General features: G+C 40.6%; 1 protein-coding gene across 1 annotated transcript; it reads right to left on the bottom strand.

The window, feature by feature from the left end:
- Positions 1-3409: 3409 nt before the first annotated feature.
- On the bottom strand, positions 3410-4905 carry LOC119353295 (peroxidase-like). The gene is made up of 3 exons (XM_037619896.1): positions 4618-4905; positions 4334-4510; positions 3410-4190 (listed from the first exon to the last, which is right to left on the bottom strand). Exons 1-3 carry the CDS (start codon positions 4825-4827, stop codon positions 3633-3635), a joined length of 945 nt encoding a protein of 314 aa, XP_037475793.1. The 5' UTR covers positions 4828-4905; the 3' UTR covers positions 3410-3632.
- Between the last annotated feature and the right edge of the window lie 8430 nt (positions 4906-13335).

Genomic DNA, 13335 nt, shown 5'->3' on the forward strand with positions numbered 1-13335 from the left:
GTGAGGCGATGGGGGGTGTCTGACCCCTGTTCGCACCCCCCTGTCTCCGCCCCTGGTCAACCCAGAACCATGTCGCCAGACGATCGGTCAACTTGATACGAATTCCATGGTGGTCCTTGTCTGAATCAACCGATGGAAGAAAATTAACTGAACCCTACTCTCCGAATGGAAGCCCGAAGCTCAGCCTTCACCGAGTATGTTTTTAATTGGAAGCCTTAATCTTGAAGAGAACCTTTGTTTTCCTAGTACAAATCTCTTCATGAGTTTTTGTATTCGCGTCCTAAAGAGGGAGAACCTCCCACTGCAAAAATAACCAATTCTTCATGATTCCTTTACGGGTGGAAGAAACCCAAACAGATTTGATGAAATAATAATTATTTTTAAATCTGGGTAGCAATCGCCATAAACAATTTTTTAGCTCGTGTACTGTTCCTCAATCTACAATGTTTCTTCAAATCTTTACGGCCACAACAAAATCAGCATCCCATCTAGTTAAGATATATAATGATGATGCATTAACCCATTTTTTGCAAAAAATGATGCATTAACCTTGACCCATATGAAAAAATATTTCAACATCGAATAAACTCAGTTCTTATGTAGGTGCGTTATGACGTACACATTTTGTCACATGTCACTGACGGAGAAACTAGATTTTGTCACTGAAATTTTTTCATTTCATGTATACTAAATAAATGTCCATGCTACTAGTAAGTTTTTTTTGGGGTAGAATTGGACAATTTCATTTGTAAATTTTCATATGCAAAACTATCTTTTAACTAATTTTGAAATGTTCATGTACTTCAAAACAACGTTCAGGACTATAAAAAAGTCCACCTCTCTCAAGAAACTGATTATGTATTTTATAATAAAATATTCATGTGTTTGAAAACAAATATTTACAACTTCTAAGATATGTTTTCACATTCGCATGAATATTTTTATAAAACTATCTGAATTGTAAATGGAATTAGTTAAATAACAATGTTAAATATAATACAATTAAAATAAAAATGAAATAGAAAGCAATATGTAATATTTTTATGAAGAACCAAATAATAAGTGAAGTTATAGTGAAAAAACAAATAATGATGTATAATGTTAGTTAAATAATTTATTTGCTTAGTCAATTTTTAGAAAGTTTGAATAATGAAAAAACTTACATACACTATAATTTGGATAGGTGGAAGTATGTCAAAAAAAAGTTGACGAGATTGTTTAAAAAAACTTACAAATATACACTAGAATTTATTTTTCTAAATAATTTACTAAGCTTCTTTTCGAAGAGGTCTTCGATATTTTTGTATTCCTTGTTGGTGAGCTTGCGATGATGAATTGGAATCCTGAGGTACTTGAACGGTAGGAATCTCACTTCACAACCAAAGGGTTGCTTGCATTGACTCACCTCCTCTTTTGCCAAATGATCATTTGTTTCATATTATCATTGTTTTCATGAAGTTGTATGATCAAACATGTGTTTACAAAAACATGGTTATGCATTTTAGAATAAAAATATATTCACGTAATCCCTCCATGCTAAATTCAGTGCATAATTTGTTTTCAAAAGTCAACCTTTGGAAACTTTGACATAGTTTATAGAAAACGTATGAATATTTACAATGCTGAATGTCTATCATATTAAGAATTATTTCATGATAAATCTCGGGTAATGTTATCCAGCGAACGTTCGCTGGGATTGTACGGCAAAACCAAACGGCAATTTATGTGTTGGGAGCATGGCAATCCATTCAAACAAACACGGCAATTTCGCAGCAAAATCCTCTATTTGCCACAAGTTGCCATGTGTTTGTGATGCCATTTTCTTCCGAATAATTTCCTAAATCCTCGGGGTGGTGCCCGGTCAGGTGGCTCCCTTGAACCTCGGCCCCGTAGGCGACGGCCTCGGAAGGGTTGATCCCGTCGATGTTGACGGGCTCCTTATCATCCAAGTAGTTCTTGACAAGTTGTTGCACCATGGGGATCCTGCTGCCACCGCCCACAAGGATGACATCGTGGATGTCTCCCTTCTCCAGCTCGGCGTCCACCAGGGCCTTCTTGAACGGAGCCATCGTCTTCTAGAAGCGGTTTTGTTGAGCTCCTCAAATAGGTTGACACTGTCCAACAGGGCCTTGACCTCCACGCCCACCTGGTGCTGGTCGTGGTCGCTCAGCGCCCTTTTGGCACGCTCACATTCCCGTAGCAGCCTCTGCATCGCATGGCCATCGCCGGTGACATCCCGACTGTGCTTCCGCTAGATCAGCTCAGCAAAGTAACCCACGAGTCGCCGGTCGAAGTCGTCACCATCGAGGTGCACATCGCTGCGGGTCATTAGGACATCCAACACGCCCTCCTCGAGAGTGCTGCCGCCGACATTATCATTTGTTTCATGTTATCATTGTTTTCATCAAGTTGTATGATCAAATATGTGTTTACAAAAAAATGATTATGTATTTTAGAATAAAAATATAATCACATAGTCCCTTCATGCTAAATTCAGTGCATATAATTCGTTTATGAAAGTCAATCTTTGGAAACTTTGACATAGTTTATAGAAAACGTATGAATATTTACAATACTGAATGTATACCATATTAAGAATATATTTCATGATAAATCTCGGGTAATGTTATGCAGCGAATGTTCGCTGGAAATGTATGGCAAAACCAAGTGTCAATTTATGTGTTGGGAGCATGGCAATCCATTCAAACAAACACGACAATTTCGCAGCAAAATCCTCTATTTGCCACAATTTGCCATGTGTTTCTGAAGAAATTGACATTTTCTTACGAATAATTTCCTATGGAAAACATTCACAATTGCCATGCCCCACAGCAAAACGTTCACTGGCTATTGGGGTCCTAAATCTAATGGTCTTGATCTGGTATTATTGTTGTCGCTAAAATAATTTATGTGCTTAGTAATTTTTAGAAAGTTTGACTACTAAAAAAATTATATACAATATAATTTGGATAAGTGGAAGTATGTCAAAATAAATAAATTCATGCATGCATTTGAGGAAATTTGTCATGTGTGCTATATTATATGATCTTGTTATCTCTTAGAGAATTCATACATATTTCCTCCTAAAAAGGTGAAAAATGGGAAAAGTGATTTCTTTTATGAGAATTAAGAGAAACAAAAGATGGGAAAGAGTAGAAACGAAACAATGAGAAAAAACAGGGGAAAATAATAAAAAGAGAGGGGGGGGGGGGATGTGTCCCACCGATTGGACCGGGCAGCAGCTGCGGAGCTATGTTATACGCAGTGGGTGGTATATAGGATTCGGGGAGCGCAGCACATACGCGCCATTTCGTGTAATTTTCTCCTAACGTGGAAAAAAAGTGTTCTCGTACAATAATCGAGCACGGCCACTTCACGCCCAATTTCACAAGAGGAGTTTACATCTTCATTCTGTGTACGAGTGTAATAAGGTAGGATTGATAGTAATTCTCCTTGCCTTTTGCATGAGAAATTGAGGATTCAACCGTCGTTACATACGTTGATGCATGCATGATTTGCTGCTGCACATGCTTTGAAAATACACGATTCAAGTGCTGGTATGATAAGTGGTACTGGCCACTGTTTTGGGGGCCTTATTCATTCACGTGTCGTGCTGCCGACGCATACGTCCATCACGAGTTCACCTTGGAGCAGCTGAGCCTGATCTGGCCCTGCGTCCCGGTGAGCGGCGCGATGTTTCCCATCTTGATCATGGCCGTCGTGAAGGCGCTGCTGAAGGCCGCCGCGTTGGACGCAAAGTTGCGGACAGTGTTGTCGGTGGTGTCGTTGTTGAAGAGCACCTGGTCCGAGTGCAGGAGCCCTTTCTGTGACAGGAGGTTGGTGTAGTAGGCGTTGTCGAACGCGTTGGGCGTCGTCGTGTCCAGGTTCGCCAGGTTGGTGTTGCCGCCGGACTGGGGGCAGTTGGCCTTGAGAGACGTCGCGAAGGCAGTGTTGATGTTGGTGTCACCGCCGTAGATCCGAGTCCGGAAGTTGGAGCACTGGGCCTTCCCGATGGTGTGCGCGCCTGAGAGCGCGACCATGTCGACCGTGTTAAGGTTCTTCTTGAGGAACGCGGCCTCGAGCTGTGACCGGCTAGAGCTCGGGCCAGGGAGGTCACTGTTCGCCAGCGAGGCACTTGCGGTGGTGGAGTCCCGTCTCCCCAGCGGGACAGTCCACGATGGCCCTCCAAGCTGTATGTGAAAGATAGCAGACCAAGTAGGAAATTAAGTATGTACTAAATCAGCGACAATTTATATGAATCGGAGGGGATATATGTTCTATCCTTCAGGTAGCATCGATCATGTAAATGAGTGTAGTACTAAGATGTTCTTACGGCGACAACGGAGTCGCGGGCGACGACGGTGAGGATGTCGGCGCAGGAGACGGTCTGCTTGCATATACTCTCCAGCTGGGTCTTGATGTTGTCGATGACGCCGAAGCCTCTCAGCGACCCCACATTCGGACCCGCGTTTTGTTCCATGCCAGACAGAAGAACAGATGCGTCACAGCCCTGTAGCCAACATAAACGTATTAGGTCGGAATATAAATTTTGTTAAATCCGGGAGTTCAAGAAAGTTGGTTAAGGGAAAAAGAGCTGATATATTATGTGAAACTTGCTTGGACAAAGCAGTCGTGGAAGTGCAGCCTGAGCAGGGAGGCGCCCATGCGGGGGTCGCTGCTCACGGCGGCCGCCACGCCGCTCTTGATGGTGGCCAGAGCCCTGGGGCACGACGTGTCGTAGAACGTCGACGACAGCTGCCCGGACGCCGCCGTGGCCAGAGCCACGAGCACCACCAGAGAAATGCGAGAGGCAGAACCCATGGCCATGGTTAGCTACCTAGCTACAAGCCCAGAGCTATGCGTGCTACCTGCACTTGTTATCTGGTTGTGGCTGTGGCTGTGGCTGTGGCTTGCAAGATAACGCAGTATTTCATGCATATTTATAGGGAAAATTTGAGCTCACGTGCAGCTGCACATCAGTCCCCGTCTCCCAGTTGGGAGAAAGCATCCAAATTTTATGTCTGATTAGTCTAGCAAGCATCCAAAACAGATGGTCGATTGGTCTATGATGGCTGACGATCGACGTCGACCCGGCATCCACAATCTGCCCAGCGCCGTCGTCTGGCCAGCTAGATGTTGGATAGGGAATACGGGTACTGACAAACCCGCCGATTTTTTAGAAGGGTCAGACGCTTGCATCCAAGTGTGGCAACCTCCAGCTTAAGCGCTTAAATCGCTACGGCCAACACCGGCCCTACATATTTTCCCCCGGCAATAGGGCATATCATGTACTCGAATAATTTCCCGTGATCTGCCTTGGCCTTATCATGTATCCGTTAGGTGCCCGTGGGGGAGAGAAACGTATATCTGTGAATCAATAATGGCATACATCATCTCATAATAATGTTCATTGTTTTTGATATAGCTTACCACTCTTGCCAAATGGTTCATCTCATAATAATGGAGTAATATATTCTTCATCATTTTTTTAGGTATAGCTATGGTCGTGAACCTGCTTTGAGGGAATATAAGATTGTTAGGCTTTTCAATTGTAAATAAACTTAACATGCTTTTTTTGTCAAGTGACTCCGGGCCGGCAAAACAAGTGTTATTGCGTCATAGGCTCATAGCCCCGCTACATGAGCATTTCGTCCTACGATCAGGCCCAGCTGAAGAGCAACAGATGTTTTATAAGAGGTTTTGAATCATCGATCACGTCAAAAGAATAACCTTACACGAGAGGATACCATCGCCTTTGAATTCATGATGTGTCTCCACTCCCGCAACTAACCTGCGGGTAATTAAACCCCAACACAAATTTCACTTTGCACGGTAAAAGAGCTAACATGCACTCTACTATCGGAGTAAACAGGAGCATACGTCCACATGCACCATACATAGGTTCATCTCCAACTACATGGAACGAGCTCCATGGATGCTATTGCAGATGGTGATACAGCCCGAGCCTGAAGCTACGCATGGACGCACCATTTGACCTAGCTAATACTCATTTCGTTTCAAAATAAGTGTCTCAACTTTATATTATTATAATATAAAGTTATATTAAGTTTGAGGCACTTATTTTGAGACGGAGTGAGTAGTAGGGAGTCCGCTTCTGTCCAAGTTATTTCAGCCTCGCTTTGACCGCAGCCATCATCTTGCGCACAGGTTGTGTTCGATGAAAGTGACACGATGCGATTCAGCAGTGCCAGTTTCTTTCATGCTCTGTACTACAGTTGAGAGGGACTTGGTTCATACGCAGGCCTGCGAGGAAACAGTTTGGGTCAAATCATCCTCTAGCCGCACGCCATTTGGGCTTCTTCTGTTCCCTTGGTGTTGTTGTTGGGTGCGTCTAAATGTCGCCTACTACATGCGACTCACCTCCAGCATTCTATATGGGCCCGCCCAGCAGCATGAGGCCTTGAGGCGTGCCTACTTCGAGCGCACAAGTCTCACAATCACTTTCGCTCAAAAACAAACGAGCAGCACGTTAAGTCACAATAAAAAATGTTACAATTTTTATCTAAAATAACTTAAGGCACAATTTTATTTCTATTTTTCTGTCTTTTTTTCAAACACAATACAACACAGATGTTCCGGTTTGTGTCTGAGTAAATGAAAAACTGACCAAAAGTGGTTGGCGGGTCCCAGCCACTTTCCTCACATATTACAAATACGGGCAGTTTTGCAGGCACAATACATCTGATATACAAGGACGTGGGCCAGCACTAACACGAATCGCGGAGTAAACGGCCGGTCTAGGATCTACCAGTACATGACGGAACCGCGCAATATGACTTTGCAGGCATATCATGTACTCGAATAATTTTCCATGGTCTGCCTTGGCCTTATCATGTATCCGTTAAGTGCCTCAGGGAGAGGGAAACATATATCTGCGAATCAATAATGGCATACAACATCTCATAATAATGTTCATTGTTTTATTTTGATATAGCTTACCACTCTTGCCAAGTGGTTCACCACGTAATAATGGAGTAATATATTCTTCATAATTGTTTTTTAGGTACAGGTGTGGTGGTAAACCTGCTGTGAGGGAATATAAGATTGTCAGGCTTTTCAATTGTAAACAAACTTAACATGCTTTTTTGTCAAGCGACTCCGGACCGGCAAACCTGTGTTATGCGTCGTAGCTAGGCTCATAGCCCCGCTACACCAGCATTTCGTCCTCCTATCATGCCTAACTAAAGAGCAACAGATGTTTTATAAGAGGTTTTGAATCATCACGTCAAAAGAATACCCTTACGGGAGAGGATACCTTCGCCTTTAAATTCATGATGTGTCTCCTCTCCCGCAACTACCATGGGGTAATTAAACCCAACACAAATTTTCACTTTGCACCATAAAAGAGCTAACATGTACTCTACTACGGGAGTACACAGGAACATACGTCCACACGCACGATCCATACATTGGTTCATCTCCAATTGGATGGAACGAGCTCCATGCATGCTATTGCAGATGGGGATACAGCCCGGAGCTATGCATGGATGCACCGTTTCGCCTAACTAACGTAGGGAGTCCGCTTCTGTTCAAGGCAATTCAGCATCAATTTGACCACAGCGCCGTCATCTTGCGCACAGTCGTGTTTCAATGAAAGTGACACGATTCCATTCAGCAGTGTGACAGTTTCTTTCATGCTCTGTATTGCAGTAGAGGGGGTTGACCTTCTTTTCGAAAAAAAGAAAAGTAGAAGGGCACTCGGTTCGACGCATGCCTGCGACGAAACAGTTTGGGCCAAATCATTCTCTAGCTGCACTTGGGCTTCTTCCGTCTGCTGGGTGTTGTTGTTGGGTGCGTCCAAATGTCGCCTAACATGCGACTCGCCTCCAGCGTTCTACACGGGGCGGCCCCAGCATGAGGCCTTGAGGCGTGTGTAGTTCCAGCGCACAAGCCTCACGTTCGCTTTCGCTAAAAAACAAACGAACAGCACATTAAGTCACAATAAAAAAAGTCCCATCAAAACAAAAAAAGTCACAATAAAAAAGTTACAATTTTTATCTAAAAGAACTTAAGGCACAATATTATTTCTATTTTTCTGTCTTTTCTCAAACAAAATGCAACAGATGCTCACATGTTATTTCTGTACTTTCAGAAATGCCATTCTGACCAGCCGCTAATGGAGTGTAGTGCCAAGTGCGAGAGCATAATGTTTTTATTGCATAGTAATTTTAATCTCCTAGGCCTACTAGTCCATTCTGACGAACGAACAAGTGATTACAAATTGACTTTTGATCAATGAAATGCATGCATGTCTGCCCTTTTATCGCATTGACCCTTTTATCTGGAGGTTGGGTATAACATTTTCCAGTTGTATCGCGTTGACCCTTTTATTGAAAAAAGAGAGTATGAGACATGGCAATCAATTGCAATCACGACTAAACTGTAATAAAATAAAGACAATAACTTTAGAAGCACCACGTTTAATGCCTCTATCATGTAAAACTGACATTGTGATTGTTATGTGACTATGTGTGGCTATTTAGCTAGTACTACCTCTAAGCGATGAATTGATTAATTAATAATCACTAGCAAAAGAGCATGTATGTTGCAATGGGAGAAAAATTGCACACGCTCTTAACCCCATAACCATCACTCAAGACCACAATAGGTCCACGTCGTTTTTTTAGGGGGGGGGGGGCATCACATTTGTTCTGCCGCTTATCCTCCTTCTCAACCTCGCTGGCGGTGGGCTCAAGGTTCACACAAACCAAAATGTGTTTGAATGTGGTTTAGTCCTAAGATCTCTCGTGCACGCGCGGTGAGAAATCTTTTGTTTTTTTCCTCTACATCAACACCATAGCCTGTCCGATGAAGTGTGAGTACCTCAGACCTTCGGGTCCATAGTTATTAGCTAGATGGCTTCTTCTCTCTTTTGGATCTCAGTACAATGGTCTCCCCCTCTCTTATGGAGATCTATTCGATGTAATCTTCTCTTTGCGGTGTGTTTGTTGAGACCGATGAATTGTGGGTTTATGATCAAGATTACCTATGACCAATATTTGAATCTTCTCTGAATTCTTTTATGTATGATTGGTTATCTTTGCAAGTCTCTTCGAATTATCAGTTTGGTTTGGCCTACTAGATTGATCTTTCTTGCAATGGGAGAAGTGCTTAGCTTTGGGTTCAATCTTGCGGTGTACTTTCCCAATGACAGTAGGGGCAGCAAGGCACGTATTGTATTGTTGCCATCGAGGATAACAAGATGGGGTTTTCATCATATTGCATGAGTTTATCCCTCTACATCATGTCACCTTGCTTAAGGCGTTACTCTGTTTTCATTAACTTAATACTCTAGATGCATGCTGGATAGCGGTCGATGAGTGGAGTAATAGTAGTAGATGCAGGCAGGAGTCGGTCTACTTGTCTTGGACGTGATGCCTATATACATGATCATACCTAGTATTCTCATAACTATGCTCAATTTTGTCAATTGCTCAATAGTCATTCTTTCACCCACCGTAAAATACTTATTCTCTTGAGAGAAGCCACTAGTGAAACCTATGGCCCCCGGGTCTATCTTCATCATATTAATCTTCCAATACTTAGTTATTTCCTTTGCTTTTTTACTTTGCTTTTATTTTACTTTGCATCTTTATACAAAATACCAAAAATATTATCTTATCATATCTATCAGATCTCACTCTCGTAAGTGACCGTGAAGGGATTGACAACTCCTTATCGCGTTGGTTGCGAGGAGTTATTTGCTTTGTGTAGGTACGAGGGACTCGCGCGTAGCCTCCTACTGGATTGATACCTTGGTTCTCAAAAACTTAGGGAAATACTTACGCCACTTTGCTGCATCATCCTTTCCTCTTCAAGGAAATCCAACGCAGTGCTCAAGAGGTAGCAAGAAGAATTTCTGGCGCCGTTGCCGGGGAGTCTACGCAAAAGTCAACATACCAAGTACCCATCACAACCCTTATCTCCCGCATTACATTATTTGTCATTTGCCTCTTGTTTTCCTCTTCCCCACTTCACCCTTGTCGTTTTATTCGCCCTCTCTCTCTCTATCCTCCCTTTCTTTCTCTATTTACCTCTTTTTGCCCGCTTGCTTTTTGTTTGCTTGTGTGTTGGATTGCTTGCTTGTCACGATGGCTCAAGATAACACTAAATTGTGTGACTTTACCAATACCAACAACAATGATTTTATTAGCACTCCGATTGCTCCTCTTACCGATGCTGAATCTTGTGAAGGTAATGTCGCTTTGCTGAATCTTGTTATGAAAGATCCGTTTTCCGGCCTTCCTAGTGAAGATGTCGCTACCCATCTAAATATCTTCGTTGATTTGTGTGATATGCAAAAGAAGCAAGATGTGGATAATGATATTGTTAAATTGAAGCTATTTCCTTTTTCACTTAGAGATCGTGCTAAAGCTTAGTTTTCGTCTTTGCCTAAAAATAGTATTGATTCTTGGAACAAGTGCAAAGATGCTTTTATCGCTAAGTATTTTCCTCCCACTAAGATCATCACGCTTAGAAACGATATTATGAATTTTAAGCAACTTGATCATGAACATGTTGCACAAGCTTGGGAGAGGATGAAATTAATGATACGTAATTGCCCTACTCATGGTTTGAATTTGTGGATGATTATACAATTTTTTTATGCCGGATTGAATTTTGCTTCTAGAAATCTTTTAGATTCGGCCGCGGGAGGCACTTTTATGGAAATCACTTTAGGAGAATCTACTAAACTCCTAGATAATATTATGGTTAATTATTCCCAATGGCATACTGAAAGATCTACTAATAAAAAGGTGCATGCGATAGAAGAAATTAATGTTTTGAGTGGAAAGATGGATGAACTTATGAAATTATTTGCTAGTAAAAGTGTTTCTTCTGATCCTAATGATATGCCCTTGTCTACTTTGATTGAGAATAATAATGAATCTATGGATGTGAATTTTGTTGGTAGGAACAATTTTGGTAACAACGCGTATAGAGGAAATTTTAATCCCAGGCCTTATCCTAGTAATTCCTATAGCAATTCTTATATAAATTATAATAAGATGCCCTCTGATTTTGAATCTAATATTAAAGAATTTATTACTTCGCAAAAGAATTTCAATGCTTTGATTGAAGAAAAATTGCTTAAGATTGATCAGTTGGCTAGGAACGTTGATAGAATTTCTCTTGATGTTGATTCTTTGAAACTTAGATCTATTCCTCCTAAGCATGATATCAATGAGTCTCTCAAAGCTATGAGAATTTCCATTGATGAGTGCAAAGAAAGAACCGCTAGGATGCGTGCTAAGAAAGATGCCTTTATAAGAGCGTGTTCTTCTAGTTCCTATGAAAATAAAGATGAAGATCTAAAAGTTATTGATGTGTCCCCTATTAAATCTTTGTTTTGAAATATGAATCTTGATAATGATGGGACTGAATATGATCCACTTTTACCTAGAAGGCATTCCAAAAATTCGGAGTTTTTAGATCTTAATGCTAAATTTGATAAAAGTGGGATTGAAGAAATTAAAACCCTTGATGTTGCTAAACCCATTATTTTGGATTTAAAGGAATTTAATTATGAAAATTGCTCTTTGATTGATTGTATTTCCTTGTTGCAATCTGTGCTAAATTCTCCTCATGCTTATAGTCAAAATAAAGCGTTTACTAAACATATCGTTGATGCCTTGATGCAATCTTATGAAGAAAAACTTGAGTTGGAAGTTTCTATCCCTAGAAAATTTTATGATGAGTGGGAACCAACTATTAAAATTAAGATTAAATATCATGAGTTCTATGCTTTATGTGATTTGGGTGCTAGTGTTTCCACGATTCCAAAGACTTTTTGTGATTTGTTAGATTTCCGTGATTTTGATGATTGCTCTTTAAACTTGCACCTTCCGGATTCCACTATTAAGAGACCTATGGGAAGAATTAATGATGTTCTAATTGTCGCAAATAGGAATTATGTGCCCGTAGATTTTATTGTTCTTGACATAGATTGCAATCCTTCATGTCCTATTATTCTTGGTAGACCTTTCCTTAGAACGATTGGTGCGATTATTGATATGAAGGAAGGAAATATTAGATTCCAATTTCCGTTAAGGAAAGGCATGGAACACTTTCCTAGAAAGAAAATTAAATTACCTTATTAATCTATTATGAGAGCCACTTATGGATTGCCTACCAAAGATGGCAATACCTAGATCTATCCTTGCTTTTTATGCTTAGCTAGGGGCGTTAAACGATAGCGCTTGTTGGGAGGCAACCCAACTTTATTTTTATTCCTTGCTTTTTTTCTCCTGTTTAGTAATAAATAATTTACCTAGCCTCTATTTTGGTTGTGTTTTTTGTGTTTAATTAGTGTTTGTGCCAAGTAGAACCGTTGGGAAGACTTGGGGAAAGTATTGCTAATCTTGCTGTAAAAAACAGAAACTTTAGCACTCACGAGAACTGCTGCCATTTTTATTTGGAAAGATATATTTAGTTAATTCTTTTTTCAGATGATTAATAGATAAATTCCTCACGTCCAGCAATTTATTTTAAATTTTTTGGGGTTACAGATCTTGCGCTAGCTACAGATTACTACAGACTGTTCTGTTTTTGACAGATTCTGTTTTTCGTGTGTTGTTTGCTTATTTTGATGAATCTATGGCTAGTAAAATAGTTTATAAACCATAGAGAAGTTGGAATACATTATGTCTAATACCAATATAAATAAAGAATGAGTTCATTATAGTACCTTGAAGTGGTCTTTTGTTTTCTTTCGCTAACGGAGCTCACGAGATTTTCTACCTTAAGTTTTGTGTTGTGAAGTTTTCAAGTTTTGGGTAAAGATTTGATGGACTATGGAACAAGGAGTGGAAAGAGCCTAAGCTTGGGGATGCCCATGGGACCCCCAAGATAATCTAAGGACACCTAAAATCCAAAGCTTGGGGATGCCCCGGAAGGCATCCCCTCTTTCGTCTACTTCTATAGATAACTTTACTTGGAGCTATATTTTTATTCACCACATGATATGTGTTTTAACAGGAGCGTCTTGTATTATTTGAGTCTTTATTTGTTAGTTTACCACAATCATCCTTGATGTACACACCTTTAGAGAGAGCCATACATGATTTAGAATTTGTTAGAATACTCTATGTGTTTCGCTTATATCTTTTGAGTTATATAGTTTTGCTCTAGTACTTCACTTATATCTTTTAGAGCACGGTGGTGGATTTTTTTATAGAAACTATTGATCTATCATGCTTCACTTAGATTATTTTGAGAGTCTTAATTAGCATGGTAATTTTCTTAAATAATCCAATATGCTTGGTATTCAAGAATAGTAAAAACTTTCTTATGAGGGTGTTGAATGCTATGAGA

This window comes from Triticum dicoccoides, chromosome 2A, assembly GCF_002162155.2.
Source record: "Triticum dicoccoides isolate Atlit2015 ecotype Zavitan chromosome 2A, WEW_v2.0, whole genome shotgun sequence".
Classification (NCBI taxonomy): domain Eukaryota; kingdom Viridiplantae; phylum Streptophyta; class Magnoliopsida; order Poales; family Poaceae; genus Triticum; species Triticum dicoccoides.

Coding starts and splice junctions, on each gene's coding strand:
- LOC119353295 (XM_037619896.1), bottom strand. CDS start 4,827: ATGGCCATGGGTTCTGCCTCTCGCATTTCTCTGGTGGTGCTCGTGGCT. Junction 4,511..4,617: donor TCCACGACTGCTTTGTCCAA/GCAAGTTTCACA, acceptor TGTTGGCTACAG/GGCTGTGACGCATCTGTTCT. Junction 4,191..4,333: donor CCCGCGACTCCGTTGTCGCC/GTAAGAACATCT, acceptor TTTCACATACAG/CTTGGAGGGCCATCGTGGAC.